The sequence below is a fragment of the Solanum verrucosum genome, unplaced genomic scaffold (assembly GCF_900185275.1).
Source record: "Solanum verrucosum unplaced genomic scaffold, falcon-dt-bn FXZP01000042.1, whole genome shotgun sequence".
NCBI classification, from domain to species: Eukaryota; Viridiplantae; Streptophyta; class Magnoliopsida; order Solanales; family Solanaceae; genus Solanum; species Solanum verrucosum.
In genome coordinates this window covers 675,661-693,478 of record NW_026020230.1, presented here as the reverse complement: position 1 = coordinate 693,478, position 17,818 = coordinate 675,661, and the positions used below count along the sequence as shown (strand labels likewise).

General features: G+C 33.0%; 3 protein-coding genes across 3 annotated transcripts; 2 read left to right on the top strand and 1 right to left on the bottom strand.

Annotated features, from left to right (window-relative positions):
- The first annotated feature begins 6,171 nt into the window (after positions 1 to 6,171).
- Positions 6,172 to 11,490, top strand: LOC125831932 (calcium-transporting ATPase 4, endoplasmic reticulum-type-like). The gene is made up of 8 exons (XM_049511049.1): positions 6,172 to 7,660; positions 8,066 to 8,138; positions 8,234 to 8,355; positions 8,477 to 8,758; positions 8,869 to 9,246; positions 9,727 to 9,836; positions 10,372 to 10,600; positions 10,700 to 11,490. The coding sequence occupies exons 1-8, from the start codon at positions 6,245 to 6,247 to the stop codon at positions 11,273 to 11,275; spliced, it is 3,186 nt and encodes a 1,061-aa protein (XP_049367006.1). The 5' UTR covers positions 6,172 to 6,244; the 3' UTR covers positions 11,276 to 11,490.
- Positions 11,491 to 15,643: 4,153 nt separating this feature from the next.
- Positions 15,644 to 16,107, top strand: LOC125831993 (probable methyltransferase TCM_000168). Its single transcript, XM_049511120.1, has 2 exons — positions 15,644 to 15,691; positions 15,766 to 16,107. The coding sequence occupies exons 1-2, from the start codon at positions 15,644 to 15,646 to the stop codon at positions 16,105 to 16,107; spliced, it is 390 nt and encodes a 129-aa protein (XP_049367077.1).
- An 815-nt stretch (positions 16,108 to 16,922) lies between these two features.
- On the bottom strand, positions 16,923 to 17,441 carry LOC125831967 (histone H4). The gene has a single exon (XM_049511089.1). It carries the CDS (start codon positions 17,378 to 17,380, stop codon positions 17,069 to 17,071), a length of 312 nt encoding a protein of 103 aa, XP_049367046.1. The 5' UTR covers positions 17,381 to 17,441; the 3' UTR covers positions 16,923 to 17,068.
- Between the last annotated feature and the right edge of the window lie 377 nt (positions 17,442 to 17,818).

Genomic DNA, 17,818 nt, shown 5'->3' with positions numbered 1-17,818 from the left:
ATATTATTACTTAGCAATGATTTTAACTACTTCAAGTCTGCATTTACATCCAATTTAATAATTCATAACAGATTATTTAAATTCTGATTATTTTATCTTATAAGAAACTATTATTCTGATTAGATGTCTTGACTGATATAAACTTACATATTAAAATAGGAATAGGTCTAAAATCAAATTGTCTATGGGGTTTATTAAATGATCCATTTTGCCCATTGTTTAAAGTTAGGTCAATCATGCTTTTGTTGTTACAAAACTAACCCAATTTATAGAAAAATGTAATAAGTACCTCTTTAATTATGACCAAAAACTCACTTATTTTTTGTAGAAAAATAATTCCTTCATGTCAAACTTGCCCATAGTGTCACGTATTTAATTTGGTTAGATGTCCACATCAAAATTGTCATGACTGTTATTATAACAAGTTATTTCATCGTAGAGGAAATTTTCAACTTGCCTATTTCATCAAATACGTTGCCAAACATCTCTATATTATAGTTAAACATATATTGGAAAATTGACTAATTATATAGGTCATAAAAATATTCCATAAAATAATTCACGTAAGGAAAGGAAGTGTTCATACAGCTAACAAATACAATAATGAATATTCGAAAGTTAGTAAATTTAGTACTCAAGGCATTGCTTCTTATTTAAGACTTATTAATCCTTTTGCAAACGTTTATTGATGAGTCGGTGATTTTTCAAAAATAATCTTTCGATTTCATAAAAATAGAAATAAAATTATATATATTCTATGGTTTATCAAAAACAGTCTTTCAATCCTACAAAAATAGAAATAATATCTATGTATGCGAATTTAAATTAGTGGGACTAATAAATTTTGAATACTGTGATTATTAAACTAATAAAACTGCAGCACCAAAGCTTCGAAAACTATTTTAGTATTACAAACAAAAAGGCAACGGAAAAAATAAAAACTAATTGTTTATATTCACTGGTGAAGAACAGCCAAATAAGCTTTTTGGGACTCATGGTTGAGTCATTTTCGAGTAAGATGAGAAATTCTGAAAAGTGTAATGGGCCAAAATGCATACGATAAAAAGTCACAATTATCAAATGCCACTTCTTTGGTGGTTCAAGCAAACTATAGCTATAGATCTCTAATTAAGTTCAAACTACAATTATTTTTGAAATTTTCTTTCAAAAAATTTATCAATTAAGAAGTTGAGAAATCCAAAAATAGAGTCAATTTCACTTCACCAGAAATTCTGGTATGATATCTATAGGGAAAAAAAGACTTTTTCTACGAGAAAATAAAGAGAAAACATTTATTATATAACTTATCATTAGTAAACGATCATTTGAATAATCAACTACTTTTAATTTTCCAGGAATTTACTTGCATCATCTTTCATCAGACTTTATAACTAGTACACAAATATATACTCCACCACTTGTAGATTGTATTTTATATATATATATATATATTGACAATATCATAGATAATTAACAAATCACCATCACATCCCCATCATATTAAAATAAGTAAAACATAATAATATGTTGGAGTTAAAGATTCTTCTCTTGTTTTTGTTTGGCACATTATTGTCAATGTCAACTTAGGTTTGTAGCATTAATTTATACACTTCTTGACAATCTTATTCCAAAATGACCCACTAAGTATATGCTCTCATTCTTTACAAAAGTGTTTGCTTGGAGGAAGGGTTTATCAGAAATAATTTTTTTATTTTTACGAGGTAAAAATAAGGTTTATGTATACTTTACTTTTTTTAGATCCCACTTGAGATTATATTGAATATGTTATGATTATTGTACAAAAAAAATTCATTTTTTTCAAAGAAAGAAGATTTTACTCAAAATAATATTTCAAAACTCTAATTTTCTATTACGAAGAATTATTCTTCATGTGTTTAGCTATTTTAATTATTTTTTTACAAAGTAATTAGGTTAATTATAATTCACGGGGCAAATAAATGTAATTTATACAACTTGAAGCAATGATCTTATGAGCTGTACTGTACTCCATGGATACTTCTTTGTTTATACTACTGTACCAAAAATACCCTCTCTTTTATAAATTTTCATAGAGGACAATATGAATTTCGAACTTCAATAAATTATTAATTTGTCTTGTGCTTGTTTCAGTATCTGTATGATCTAGATGTACAATGGACCCCTAATATGTTTTCCCTAGTTGATATAATAATTGAGTACCTCAATTATTCATATTTTACCAACTTACAATATAGTATAGTTGAAATTTTCTAATCTAGATGCACTTCCAATTATTTTACTCTCTTTTCTTGAATTCCTAACGTAATAAAAAAAATCTTTAAAAGACCATGTGGATTAATCTAATGTAATTTTACATAACTTTATTTCCTAATGTATATTTGTTCCTGTTAAATTTATATGCCATATTCTTCTTTTAGTCTACAATAATAATAACATAATCAGTAAAATTTATGTAGGGTTTAACAAATGTGATATGTACGTACTCTTACTCCTAACTTATGAAAATAGAGAATTTATTTCAGATAGATCCTCGACTCAAGTAATTGCATATCCAAAATAGTAAGAAAAAAAATACAATAATAAAAAATCATATATAAAATAATAGAGAAAAGAACAACAATAACAAATAATACAATAACAAAGCAAGACAAGATAAAGGTAAAACAATATATAAATATAAGAACAAAATCAAAGAATAGGGTAGCATAAGAGTACTTGTTATAAAGTCTGATGGGGTATAACAAAATCTTCTCATTGGGGCATAATGCAAATATGCATGCACATCTCCTCTTCACATATAACTATCTTAGCCACGCCTCTTGCATCTTGTTCACCACGAAGATCAGTTCTACCTTATTCTAGATATATTCATTCCTAATCCTATCTTAACTATTATATCGATACATCCATCTCAACATTCATATTTTCGCTACTTTCATCTTTTGATATGTGAGTTCTTGACGTGCTGACATTTATCCTCATACAACGCAGTTGGTCTAACAACCGCTTTATAAACATACCTTTAAAGACTTGGTGACACATTTTTACCACACAAGACACTGAAAGTGAGCCTTCAGTTCATCCACCCTTGCTCTAATATGACGTGTAACATCATCTTCAATCTCCACATTACCTTAGATAATCTGATTGTCCTAGATACTTGAAATTACCTCTCTTGGAGATGACTTGTGTATCAATCCTCACGTACACATCCACCTCATGAGTTACAACATTAATTGAACTTGAACTCAAAGTACTTTGTCTTAATCCTGCTCAACTTGAATCCTTTAGACTCTAAGGTCTGTCTCCATATCTCCAACTTATCGTTATACTTTTCTTTTACTCTATTTTTAAAAAGCTATCTTACTTTTATATGTGTAATTAATTTAACATTAAAATTTTCATTTTAAGCTTAAAGAAGATAATGTTTAACTGCACAACAATCTATAGTTTATTACAGAGCACAAATTTATTTTTTTCCCTTTTAAACTCACGTTAAATTAAATATCGCCACATATATAAATTGAGGTGTACTGAATTTTTTATTAATACTCATATCATTCCAATTTATGTGACATTATTCAATTTCGAGAGTTGAATCATTTAATTTTGATTATGAACTCAAACATTTGTTATTCAAAAGTCAACAGTAAGTAATTGCATTAATCCGATATTGTATGACTATATTACTGATAGATAATCATAACCATAGCGGCATAGATTAGTGTAATTAGTTGGATCCAACAAATTACTAACAACACTTTCGTATACCATATAATTACTCTTGTTCAAAATTTAAATGATCTAACCGTAAAAAATGATTATCGTTGATAAGGGACCCACAATTATTATTTTTCGGGTGCATACAAGACAAGGTAAATCTTATTTAATATAATAGTCCATAAATTATATAAAATAGGTAAATCATATTTAAGAAAATTTTATATGACGAACTTGATTGAAAAATACGTAAAATTTCGAACTTAAAACCCTCATTTGGTAATAATTAATTTAGTATACCATATAATTAATGTATCCAAAATTTAAATGACCTAATAGTAAAACGTCATTCTTCGGGTGCATATAAGGTACAACTCATTTCAATGTAATAGCTCGCTAGACAAGATAGATAAATCGTATTTGGAAAATTTAGTGCGGTGACTCGACCAGAAAAACATGCAGATTTCAAACCTAATCCCCCACCCCAACCTTTGGTAACAATTTAGTAAACCATATAATTACTCTTATCCGAAATTTAAATGATCTTACATAAAAAGTAATACTGATAAGGGAATCCATATATGTCATTCTTTGAGTGCATAAGCTAAGGTAAAGCTTGATTCAATGTAATAGCCCGCAAACCACACAGATATGCAAATCATAGTAGATAAGTTTTGTGTGACGAACTCGATCGAGAAAATACGTATAATTTCAAACCTAAAATTCCTTATTTAGGAGATCTCCTGATTAACCAACTCGATTCTTACGAATTTACAAGTAAATTTTCTTTATTCCCATTTTAATTATTAATGAATAAACATTATATAAACTTCCTAAAACAAAGGAGACCTACCATAGATTCAAAATAAAATAAAATAATAATATTATAAAATACACCTAGTAAAAAGTATACAAAGAAGGGAATATGCTGTATCCCTAGGCATCCCCAGTCATCACTCTTTGTATTATTCTAAACCCTTTTCTTTAGCACAAGGTAAGCACCTAGAAATTTCTCTTTTCATTAAATATGATTAATTAAGATTAATTAAGATTAATTCAAAAAAATATTAACTTAAACCTAGAGTAGTTGATCCACTGTCCTACCACAATTACATCCAGATATCAGCATCCAATAGAAACTTGACACTTCATCTTAGAAGTCGCAAACATCAAGAGATTTCCAACCTCTTAATCCGTGGCGAATTCTTATTGGTTGAGCTATGATGGCAAAACCAATTATCCCCTAAATCGACTCCGTAACGGGTCGAAGCATTTATGGGTTAATATAAGATAATACCCTGCCTACCAAATTACTCGAAATGACAAAAATAACCCTTGAACACTTGAAAAATGATGGATTAATCATTTTCCCTTTTTTATTGGAAGATAATTCAAAAGGCAAAATTATATGCAATTAAGCAATTAATTTGTTGAGATCATTAAAAATGTGTAATAAAGCAATGAATTATATTATACAAGTCGTATAAGTCTCAATATTAAATGTTATTAAATCATAAGAACAAACATGTTGTGTGAATTTAATATGAAGTATCAATATGTTTCTCTATCGTGTTATTATCAGTATGTTAAAACGTTATCTTAAACTTCAAATATTTTGATTATTTTTAATATTTATATTGTTGATACTTATTTTCCTTTTTATTATAATTTTTAACTCTTGCATTTACTTCAAATCATTTTCTGCAAAATGATTTTCTTAAATCGAAAGTCTTTCTCAAACAATATAGCTCACCTTCCTCAAACTCCACTTGTAAAAATACATTGGGTATATTGCTACAATAATTCTCCAAAATATTGCCATGTTAATAAAGAAATATTTCTGAATTATTTTTGCTTTTAAATAATTATAATATCAAAAAGGGCAAAACAGTCAATTTACAAAACGATGGAGCTTTCTAGACCATTTATCTTGTAAATATCAAAAAGCTGAAGAAAAAGAAAAGGTAGAAATAAGAATTAGAATAATAGAGAGTCCATTAAAAGTGAGAAAGTACGCAGAAGCCCGATCTATAAGCCTCTCCGTTTTTTCATCTTCTTCCGATTATTTACTTTATAATTAATTTCTGTTATTTTTTGTTTGTATAATAAAGTACTTAATAAAGAGGCAGAGATCTCCTTTATTTTTCGATTCTCTCACTCTATAGTTTCCCGAGAGAGAGAGAGAGATAGAGGGAGAGACGCACAATAACTATCCAAAGTTTGGCTCCAACACGACGAACGAATCTCCACTTTTCTGGTAAATTCCGCTTCCTTTGCCATCTATTTTGATTACGTATTTGTATGTATTTGTGTTTTCTAAATCTAGAAGCTTATGTTGGAGTTCCGATTGTTGTAGATCTTAGTTTTTTGACCTATTTTGAGCTTTGAAACAGTGAAATTCATTTGATCGTGAGTTTTTGTTTCTGATTTTCGATTTTGACTGCATTTCAGGAGAGTTTTTATCATATTAGGAGATTTTGACTGGTTTTTTTTTATTAGATTTGGTTGATTCTGGAGGTTATAAATGGGTAAAGGAGGTGAAAATTATGGGAAAAGGGAGGATTTAGGTGGTAAGAGTGTGTCGGATAAGGAGGTGTTTCCGGCGTGGTCGAAAGATGTGAAGGAGTGTGAGGAGAAGTTTGAGGTTAAAAGAGATTATGGATTGTCTGAGGATGAGGTTGTTAAAAGGAGGCAGATCTATGGTTTTAATGAATTGGAGAAGCATGAAGGGCAGTCGATTTTTAAGTTGATTTTAGATCAGTTTAATGATACGTTAGTTAGGATTTTGCTTGGTGCTGCGGTGATTTCGTTTGTTTTGGCTTGGTTAGATGGAGAGGAAGGTGGTGAGAAGGAGATCACGGCTTTCGTGGAGCCTTTAGTGATTTTCTTGATCTTAATTGTCAATGCTGCAGTTGGTGTGTGGCAAGAGAGTAATGCCGAAAAGGCTTTGGAGGCATTGAAGGAAATTCAGTCAGAGACTGCATGTGTTATACGTGACGGTAAAAGAATTTCTAGTTTGCCTGCTAAAGAGCTTGTACCTGGGGATATTGTTGAGTTGAAAGTTGGAGATAAAGTACCAGCTGATATGAGGGTTCTGCGTTTGATCAGTTCGACTCTCCGGCTTGAACAGGGATCACTGACTGGTGAGAGTGAGGCAGTTAGTAAGACCACTAAAGCTGTAGCGGAGGATGTTGATATCCAAGGGAAGAAATGTATGGTGTTTGCTGGAACGACTGTGGTGAATGGAAATTGTATTTGTTTGGTAACTCAAATAGGGATGGATACCGAGATAGGGAAGGTGCACTATCAGATTCATGAAGCAGCACAAGAAGAGGAAGATACTCCGTTGAAGAAAAAGCTAAATGAGTTTGGAGAAGCTTTGACTGTCATAATTGGTATCATCTGTGCTTTGGTTTGGCTGATCAACGTCAAATATTTCCTCACTTGGGAGATTGTTGATGGGTGGCCCAGGAATTTCAAGTTTTCATTTGAGAAGTGCACTTATTATTTTGAAATTGCAGTGGCACTGGCAGTTGCTGCCATTCCAGAAGGTCTGCCAGCAGTTATTACAACTTGTTTGGCACTTGGCACACGGAAGATGGCTGCTAAGAATGCACTTGTTCGAAAATTGCCTAGTGTAGAAACTCTTGGTTGTACAACTGTTATTTGCTCAGACAAAACAGGAACATTGACTACTAATCAGATGGCTGTTTCCAAGCTTGTTGCTATGGGTGCCAAGGCTAACACAGTGCGATCATTCAATGTTGAAGGGACCTCATATGATCCCTTTGATGGAAAGATACAAGATTGGCCAATGGGTCGCATGGACTCTAACCTAGAAATGATAGCAAAAATTGCTGCTGTCTGCAATGATTCTGGAGTTGAAAAATCTGGTCAGCACTATGTTGCCAGCGGACTGCCCACTGAAGCAGCACTAAAGGTACTGATTTTATATTTGAATTGGATTGCTTCTCTTACTCTTACCAGATTAGTATCTGTGCTCTCTATCCACTATGTGAGTGTATTATGCTAAACTAGTATTCAGTTACTCTAAACTTTATTTATGAGATAGATATGGTCATTTATCCTTGTCTGGAATGTGGATTCGTGATTTATCAATATCTTTTACTGAACATTAGATTTCTGACCTTAATATTATTTAGTATCTATCTCTACTTAATTTATGTTGCACACCACCCTCTCCCTTCCCAACACAAACATAAAAATGAATTAAGTAAATTATCCCTGATCTACATTGCTTAATATAGTTATATGCTTCAAAAACTTTTTTCTCTTTCTTAAAGCTTTTCTGTGACTTATTTAGAGTTTCTTGATTTGATTTAAGGTTCTGGTCGAGAAAATGGGACTTCCTGACGGAGTCAGCTCCATATCCTCTTCAAGTGACAAAGATGGCCTCCGTAAGTTGTGGTTCCTGTTCTATTATTGCTATTATGTACACAATGGGTCTTCGTTTACAATGCAACGTGGCCTAACTTCAATTAGCTGATTGTAGGTTGCTCTTACACATGGAACAAAATTGAAAAGCGTATTGGTACTCTTGAATTTGATCGTGATAGGAAATCCATGGGTGTCATAACATCTTCCACCTCTGGAAGAAAGTCATTACTTGTGAAGGTGGACTCTTTATTTCCTTGGATTTTCTAATTCATTTCGGATTTCCTACACCGTTTAATTGTTCTTGACACTTTTGAAGCTCAATGCATCAATAACATTTATATTTTTGATTCATTTTCAGGGTGCGGTTGAAAATCTGTTGGAAAGAAGCTCCTATGTGCAACTGCAAGACGGTTCTGTTGTAGAGTTGGATAGTTCTTCCAGGAATCATATAATGCAAAGCCTTCATGAAATGTCCTCGAAAGCATTACGTGTCCTTGGTTTTGCATACAAGGAGGATCTACAGGAATTCGCAACCTATAATGGTGATGAAGACCATCCAGCTCATCAGCTTTTACTCAATCCTGCTAATTACCCTTCCATTGAGAGTAAACTCATATTTGTTGGCTTGGCTGGGATAAGGGTAAGCTAGTTAACTTGCTTTCTCTTGACTGTTGGTTTCATTTTTGTGCTAAAACCTTCCTCTGTTGGGAGCATCAAGATATTGAACGAATACTTGTCATGTTGTCAAAGGATCCTCCTAGAAAAGAGGTACGTCGTGCAATTGAGGATTGCAGAGAAGCTGGCATTCGAGTTATGGTTATTACAGGAGATAACAAGAATACAGCAGAAGCTATCTGCCGTGAGATAGGTGTCTTTGGAAGCCATGAAGATATCAGTTCGAGGAGCTTAACTGGAAAAGAATTTATGGAGCTTGCAAACCCCAAAGCACATATAAGGCAAAGTGGAGGTCTCTTATTCTCCAGAGCTGAGCCAAGGCATAAACAAGATATAGTGAGATTGCTTAAAGATGATGGTGAGGTGGTTGCAATGACTGGGGATGGAGTCAATGATGCACCTGCTCTAAAATTGGCTGATATTGGGATTGCAATGGGAATCGCTGGAACTGAGGTAAAAGATGATGTTCCTAGTACTAGAATTTGTGAGCAATATCAATGGTGACATGTATCTAGGAGAATATATCCCCTGCAGTATTTAATAGCAAACAGTAATAATATATTTAACAGTGGTAGGCATAAAGTATAGTTTCTCTCTGCCCCATCAATGTCTACACCCTTTTGCGATCACCTGAACTCTTGTCCTGGATGACTGTATAATGATGTGTCTCCCAGTTTGATTTAACTTATCACTGTATACGCACATGTTACTTTTGGGCTACTTCTCTGTCAGTTGATGTGCTTACAAATAGAAACTTATCTTCAGTTTGCTGCAATAGGATCTTTTATTATATCAAATTCTTGTACCAATTTGAAATGTCATTTTCGATACACAATTCCTGAAGATTTTGATGGGTTTGGGGATAAATGGATCCGATGGATAGATACATGCATGTATATATGTCATGTTACTTATGGTTGATTTTTCTCCCAGGTGGCAAAGGAAGCATCTGACATGGTTTTGGCAGATGATAATTTTAGTACAATTGTAGCTGCTGTGGGTGAAGGCAGGTCCATTTATAACAATATGAAGGCTTTCATCAGGTTTATTTTCTCCCTCATCTCCTTCAGTTGGCAATATTTCTATTGATGGTACTGTTGATTGGATGTTATTGTATTTCTATCATTTTGAGTTGATAGTCCCTTTGAACCATGTGCTATTTCCAGCTTTCTGCAAACCACCACAATCAATTCCACCAACTTTAGTGTGTGTATTAATCTATTGGAAAGCTTTTCATTGAGTATGATATGATAGCATATAATAATGAAAAGCTTTTCACTGAGTATGATTCCTAGTTGTGGAGAACTTGAATTAAGCTTTAGTTCTTCTTGTTCAGTTTCATGCGACCAGATCCTTGAGTTAACTCACTAGGATAAGTTGGCTATCACCCTTTTGGACTACACTCTAGTGGCAGCTGTTCCATGTTTTATCTTTGTATTTATTTATTTAAAAAGGGAGTATCTAGTTCTCTTGATTGAACTTTTTGAATTAATATCTTTAGTCCGTTTAATGCATGATGCCATCACTGATAGTGCATCACTATAGAAGTGCATTCATTGATGATTTATCTTGCTGTAGGTACATGATTTCCTCCAACATTGGTGAGGTCGCCTCTATTTTCCTTACTGCTGCCCTAGGCATTCCTGAAGGTCTTATTCCAGTTCAGCTTCTGTGGGTCAACCTTGTCACTGATGGACCCCCTGCTACAGCATTGGGATTTAATCCACCAGACAAAGATATAATGAAGAAACAACCAAGGAGAAGTGATGATTCATTGATCAGTGCATGGATTTTATTTCGCTATCTGGTTTGCACTCTATTTATTTATTTATTTTATTTTCCTCTTTCTACTTCTGTTTGTGAGAATGAAATCCTGATGCTCATCGTTTCTAAATGCTTGACGCAGGTAATTGGGTTGTATGTTGGTGTAGCAACTGTGGGTGTTTTTATCATCTGGTTCACTCATGACTCTTTCCTTGGCATTGATTTAAGTAAAGATGGCCACAGTCTTGTCACATATTCCCAGCTTTCTAATTGGGGTCAGTGCAAAACCTGGAACAATTTCACCGCCTCACCTTTCACTGCAGGATCAGAAGTGATCAGTTTTGATAACCCGTGCGATTACTTTGTGGAAGGCAAGGTCAAAGCCATGACCCTTTCCCTCTCTGTATTGGTTGCAATTGAAATGTTCAACTCCCTTAATGCCCTTTCGGAAGATGGAAGCCTTTTGTCAATGCCACCATGGGTCAACCCATGGCTTCTTTTGGCCATGTCGGTCTCATTTGGGCTGCACTTTTTGATCCTCTACGTGCCTTTCCTTGCTCAAATATTTGGTATTGTTCCACTGAGCCTGAATGAGTGGCTGTTAGTATTGGCCGTTGCATTACCCGTCATACTGATCGATGAGATTTTGAAGTTGATTGGAAGGTGCACAAGTGGTATTAGAAGTGGAAGGAGTCCTACAAAGCAGAAGGAAGAGTAGAGGCAAAACATTGTCAAGAATACCATAAATGTGTTGGAACTTATCATTATTGACAGAGCTTATGTTATTCATACCCGCAAGTGGGGTTTGATTAGCCTATTCTCTTGGTCCTTCCTCTTTGACCCAACCCAGTCGCGTTGGTGGGGACCTTGCTGATTTAATTAGATTCATTTAGACATTTTCTGATGATAGAATTAGTTTTGATATTGAAGTTTTTTTTCCTTTTCCCTTATCTGACAGGACGATAGCTTTTATACTGATCCTCTCAATTTTATATTTGGCGCATCCTATTGTTGAATCACTTGTTTGGGTGTGTATGATGAATTTTTAGACTGGCATAACCTAACCAAGTAAGAGCATCGAGTGGTGTTACAGTTGAGAATCTAGAGCACCCATTTAAAACACCAGACTTCAAAACATGTATATTTGTTTGAGGGCACATGTGATGTTACTTTGTTTACGTGAATGGCTATTCAGTACTACTCACTCACCTTAATTATTTCGTTTGCTTCCATAGCTACGTATGATGATGATGAAGTTCAGAGTCATTACGAAGCACTATGGAAAAGCTATAGTCAAGTTATAGACTATGTTAAACTTCCAGTTTTACGCGTATGAAAAGGGAACCACTCTGTCTCAATTCATGGACTATAACTATAAGATCAAATTTTGAAGGGGGAAGGATCTTAGCTAGCTTCGGCACCAAGTCATGTTTCATATTTTTTCAACCAAAAAACCCAAAGTGAAATATATTTCAAAAAAAACTATAGTCAAACACATTTTAAAACTTCAATCCAAACTTCAGCCGAATATGATTTTTTAAAAAAAATATTTGATAATATGTGGTCAAACGCTAGCTGGGTTTGTTTGTTATATGGAGGAAAATATTTTTCATAAGAAAATTCTTATTTTTCCCATATTTGATTGGACAAATATTTTCTCTAGTAAAACAAATATCTTCAAAATGAGGATTGAACTCTCTTGTAAAATATTTTCTCTCTTATTCTATGTTTATTGTATCCTCCCACCAACCTAACACCCCCAACCCCTACTTCTTGACCATCTCAGGCCCACCCCCGACCATCTCATCCCTATAGTTATAGTTTTTTGCTAAGATTATATATAAATGCTCTTGATAAACACTTTTTTTTGCTTACTTCCTAAACACTAGAAAATAAGTAAGAAATCAACTTATTTTTCAAGAAAAATGAAAATTATTCTCCTTCATTCCAAACACACCCTTAGAGTCACATTGTAATTCATAATATTCAATTAATAAAACAATAGCAAGTTTTAATATAACGTAAAAAGTATATAATTTTCATGACCCGTAAAATTGATATGATTCTCAATTATGCATAACACAAGAATTAAAATTTACTAAAATCCTTTTGGCTACAGTCACTAATCCATGGCAGATGTAGGGGCAGGAAGGAATTCACCCGAACCTCATTGACAATAAATTACATTGTAGTTTGTATATATAAGAAAATTTTTGTACATTTATGTACATTTATTAATTTGAACCCCTAAATAAGAAATAAAGTATATCGCAATGGTATAGTGCCTTTCAAATGGACCCCTGTGTTTAGGTTTGTGAGGATTACCGTTTTACATTTGGGTATGAAGGAAAATGTTTTTCAATTTTTTCATGTTTGGTTGGATAAAATATTTTGGAAAATGTTTTTCAAATCAACTCATTTTCCTCAAATTTAAGGAAAATGACTTTCATTCAAAAATTAAGGAAAACATTTTCCAAAACTCTTTTCCAACTTCAAATTACAATTTTTTTTGTTGAAAAAATCAATTTATTTTTTCTCTATCCTCAAACCAGCCCCCCCAAAAATAATAATTTTAAAGCTTATTTTTAAAAAATGGTTTTAACTTCAATTTTTTTACCCCACCCTCACCCCTACGTCCAGCCCCCCCGCCCCCCCCGGCCCTCCCCCCAAAAAAAAATTGAGTTTGTTTACAAAAAATATTTTCAACTTCGAAATTTCATTTTTTTTCACCCCTACACTCGACCCCCACCCACCCCCTACCAGCCCCGCCCCAAAAAAAAATTTAAGTTTGTTTTTAAAAAATATTTTCAACTTCAAAATTTTATTTTTTCACTCAAAAAATTCATTTTCCTTCATACCAAACACACCCTTAGCTTGCGTTATTTTTTTTCCTTTAATTTCGGAAACAACCATAAGCCCGGACCACGATGTCAACTTTCACTTCTTTTTTAAAAAAATAATAATACTGAAATAGTGGATTAATCCCAAAAATATCAAATACTCTCAATCTCAAAGGCCAAATCACTTCTTGCTTTATCTTTCCAAATTTCATAATCACTTCTTTATTTCTTCCGTCGAGAGTCGTGAGTCAAATATTAAAATCATCTCTCATAATTTTATAAATGTTGATTTGATTCATACTTGAATCGCAGATCCAATCTGAAATTAAAAAAATATTAAAACCATGCTTCTTAATTGAGAAAGATTAAACAATGATCTCTTAATTGTTTTTTATTATTTTTTGGAGTTTGTACTTAACATTCTAATTTTAGAGTGATACATCGTGAAGGGCTAATTTTTTTGCTCAACTTAGCATTCTAATTTTAGACTGACACATGGTAAAGGGTTGATTTTTATTTTACGATAATTACTCTGGTTAGTTTTAAGTTTTTTGTGCCGAAATTAACTTTTTGTACCTATAGACTATATACTATTACCTCCCTTAGAATTGTATTTGGCTTAGTCACACATTTATATATTTTTTAAAATACTTCTTAAGTGAAAATTCTGAATTCGTCACAGTACACCACTTGATTACACAACAATTGAATCGATTATAGGGTGTTTTTAGCATTTTCACATATTCTTTGAGAGAAATAAATAGTAATTAGAATAATAATTTAAATGGTAATACAAAGCCATGTGAGTTTATGCACTGTTCACGTGGCTAACTACAAGAAATAGACTTGAATAATAATCAAATTTATATTATAACACCCGCGTGTAATATTAAATAATAAACCAATTCAGGCTAACTTAATTAAACACAAAACAAAGTAAATTAAATAATTACGCCAACCAAGTACGACTAACTTCTATATAATAAGGTAATAATTTAATAATTTTGTGTAAATAATAAAAATAAATATTAAGACATGCTATCCTTATTTGGCTAAACAGATTTTTTATATTCTCCTTCCCCTAAGAAGAAAGACATGTTATCCTTATTTGGCTATAAATAGTGACTATCACAAAATCATTTTTCTCACACACACATTTGATTTAATATTAAGATCGACTTTTTCAACCGCTCAGATATACAATGGCTCCTGGAAAAACTAACTTCAGTTCTCATGAATTTCCTATGGCTAGTGGAGCAAGCCCTTTCAGCTATCGAACAAATTCCGCCTATCAGGTTTATTTCTTTCTTATCGATTAAAATTTCGAGAGTCATTTTCTTTTACTATACAAAAATATCGTAATTTTATCATTTGTATATTTTGAGGTCATTTGTATAACGAACGATAATTTTAAATCTTAGTAAAGTTATGATTTAAAGTCAAGCGAAAATAATGAAGGGTTTTTAGTGAAAAAGTGTATAAATGACCTCAAAGTGTAACAACTTAAAATTAACATACTTTGTATAGTAAAGTGCTAAATATGAACATTTTCGCTTTAATACATGCAATTTGACGTGCTGAAAATAACTGATCATTTTATTTATATTAATACGTACGTAGTTTTCAAATATATAAACTTTATGTTTGTACAGAGACGTGTTGTTCGTGCTACGAAGCAACTGATGCATGCAGTGGTGATGGAAAAACTTCAAGTCGAAAATGGATCGATCTTTCAGATAACTGATATGGGATGTTCAATCGGACCAAACACATTCATTTCAGTTAAAAACATTGTTGAATCAGTGGAATTGAAGTTCCAATTAATCAACACTCAGAAAAAACATATTCAAGTTTTGTTTAACGATCATGCTTATAACGATTTCAATACCCTTTTCGCATCTCTACCATCAGACAAATCATATTATGCTCATGCTGCAATCGGTTCTTTCTATGATCGTGTTTTTCCAGACAAATCTATCCATATCGTCAACTGTTCTTATGGTCTCCATTTTCTCTCTAGAGTTCCAAAGAACGTCGAAAACAGAGAATCACTAGCTTGGAACAAAGGGAAAGTTTATTATTCACATAGTAAAGAAGATGTGATTAGTGAATATTCAAAACAATACGAAAAAGATATGGAATGTTTTTTGAATGCTAGAGCACAAGAAGTTGTACCTGGTGGATTAGTGTTTATTACTGTTCCAGCTCGTCCAAATGGAACTCCTCATTCTAAAGTTATTTACAATATGTTAGCTGACATATTGGGATCTTGTTTTCTCCACTTGGTCAAGCAGGTAAGAATCGTTACGTGTTTTTTTTACTGTCAATTTATGTGAAGGTGTTTGACTGGTTATGGAATAATTTGTAGGGTGATATTGAGGAAGAGGAGGTGGATTCATTCAATATACCAGTGTATATTACATCTCCAATTGAAGTAGAAGAGGCAATTAAAAGAAATGGAAGTTTCAGTATTGAAAAACTAGAGATTCTTTCAAAGGAAACATCACCAATCAATGGTTTAACAGCTAAAGATGCATCAGTACACATAAGGGCTATAACTGAAGGACTAATTGAAGAAAAATTTGGAACAAAAATATTGGACAAACTATTTCAACTTCATGAACAAAAACTTGAGGATGCATATCTTGACTTGATTTCTGGTGAAGCAATAAGTTTATTCATAGCTCTTAAACGCAAGACAAACCTCTAATGGAGTGCATAATTTCTTGTCTTTTTTGCTTTTTTCAAATAATGTTGTTTCTAAGTATGGTTGTCCTTTGGGGTTTCGAAATGTTGTTTCTAGTATGTTGTGTGACGTGTAATGTGTTCGTCACTACTCTATTTTATTTTCGTAATAATGAAACATGATCAAACGTGTACTAATTTGCTTAGGACCTATTTTTTATTGCTCAAACATTTTTAAGTTATGCTCAGCTATCTCTTAAAGGATAATTTATACTCTCTCCGTTTAAAAAAGAATGACCCTTTTTTTTTTGTCAATATTTTAACTTCAACTTTTCACGTGACATATTAAGGCCACAAGATTAAAGGGGAATTTGGTATATTTGACTTTAATTTAGAACCACAAGATTAAAAAGTTTCTTTTCTTTTCTTAAACTCCGTTCTAAATCAAAGTAGATCATTTTTTTTAAACAGAGAGAGAGTAGTACATTTTGAACAAAATGATAACAGATATGGGTGCTCAATCGCAATGAAAATGGAATGGGACAAGGTTGGACTATTTGTGGGAGAACTTCCATCCTTGTGAAGTCATGGAAAAACAATATTGGCCGTTGATGAGGATATTCTACGGTTGAGATGATATGTAATAAAGTGACAAAGATCGATGACGTGGCTGTTCATGAGGTTCCAAAATTTGAATATTTTTGTAATATTGGCGGGGAACTAATGGGCGATTACCGCCATGGATGAATAATAATACATTATATTCAATTTAATACTATATGATTGTTAAACTGAATCTGCCAATAGTATCCATTGAATTCAAGCTAATTTTCAGAAGTTTTGAAACAAGCTACAACCACATCTCCTACATGAACCATACTAATTACACCAGAATAGAACCCATTAACCCCAGCAAAAAGCAAAACAATTTCTTGACAGCAAGACTTTTGCAGACTAAACAAAAGTCCGAACCCAAAAGCTCCCATTCAACCTCCAAAACCATACAGAGTCCTTCCTTGTCTCTTGAGTGCATAGACAACATCCATAGCAGTGACCGTCTTCCTCCTAGCATGCTCAGTGTAGGTAACAGAATCACGAATCACATTCTCCAAAAAGATCTTCAAAACTCCACGAGTTTCCTCATAGATTAGCCCACTGATACGCTTCACTCCTCCTCTACGAGCCAAACGCCTAATAGCAGGCTTAGTGATACCTTGAATGTTATCACGGAGCACCTTACGGTGACGCTTTGCTCCTCCTTTTCCCAATCCTTTTCCTCCCTTTCCACGGCCCGACATTTTCAATCAACCTTGAGTTTATCTGAATCAATACAACAAATAAAAACAATTTAGTAACCCAAATCAACCATATAAACAACACCCAGATAAAATTACAGTATTATTCATGTAAATTAGAAAAAAAATCCAGATTTAGAAAAATTGTTGAATCAAATCCCAATTTAAATATATGATTAAACTAAGCAATTGTTGAAAATTCGAACCTGAAATAGGAAGCCTTCTGAATTTCAAAGAGTGATACGAGAGACAATGATGAAGACGATGGTGATTTGGGGAAAATGAGGGAGCGTATTTATAGCTGGTGGACTATTATTAATGGAGTTGGCTTCGATCCGCGTGATTGGTGAAAGAAGCGATTGTTACCGTCAGATAATACAAGATTAGACGGTCAAGATGAAGTGCCATATGATTGACGAGGATTGCCAGCATGGCATTATT

What these genes read in the sequence shown, in the direction of transcription:
- LOC125831932 (XM_049511049.1), top strand. Translation starts at nt 6,245, where the DNA reads ATGGGTAAAGGAGGTGAAAATTATGGGAAAAGGGAGGATTTAGGTGGT. An exon ending in GAAAGTCATTACTTGTGAAG is followed by an intron (nt 8,356 to 8,476) that starts GTGGACTCTTTA and finishes ATTCATTTTCAG; the next exon opens with GGTGCGGTTGAAAATCTGTT. An exon ending in GGATTTTATTTCGCTATCTG is followed by an intron (nt 10,601 to 10,699) that starts GTTTGCACTCTA and finishes TGCTTGACGCAG; the next exon opens with GTAATTGGGTTGTATGTTGG.
- LOC125831993 (XM_049511120.1), top strand. Translation starts at nt 15,644, where the DNA reads ATGTTAGCTGACATATTGGGATCTTGTTTTCTCCACTTGGTCAAGCAG. An exon ending in TTCTCCACTTGGTCAAGCAG is followed by an intron (nt 15,692 to 15,765) that starts GTAAGAATCGTT and finishes AATAATTTGTAG; the next exon opens with GGTGATATTGAGGAAGAGGA.
- LOC125831967 (XM_049511089.1), bottom strand. Translation starts at nt 17,380, where the DNA reads ATGTCGGGCCGTGGAAAGGGAGGAAAAGGATTGGGAAAAGGAGGAGCA.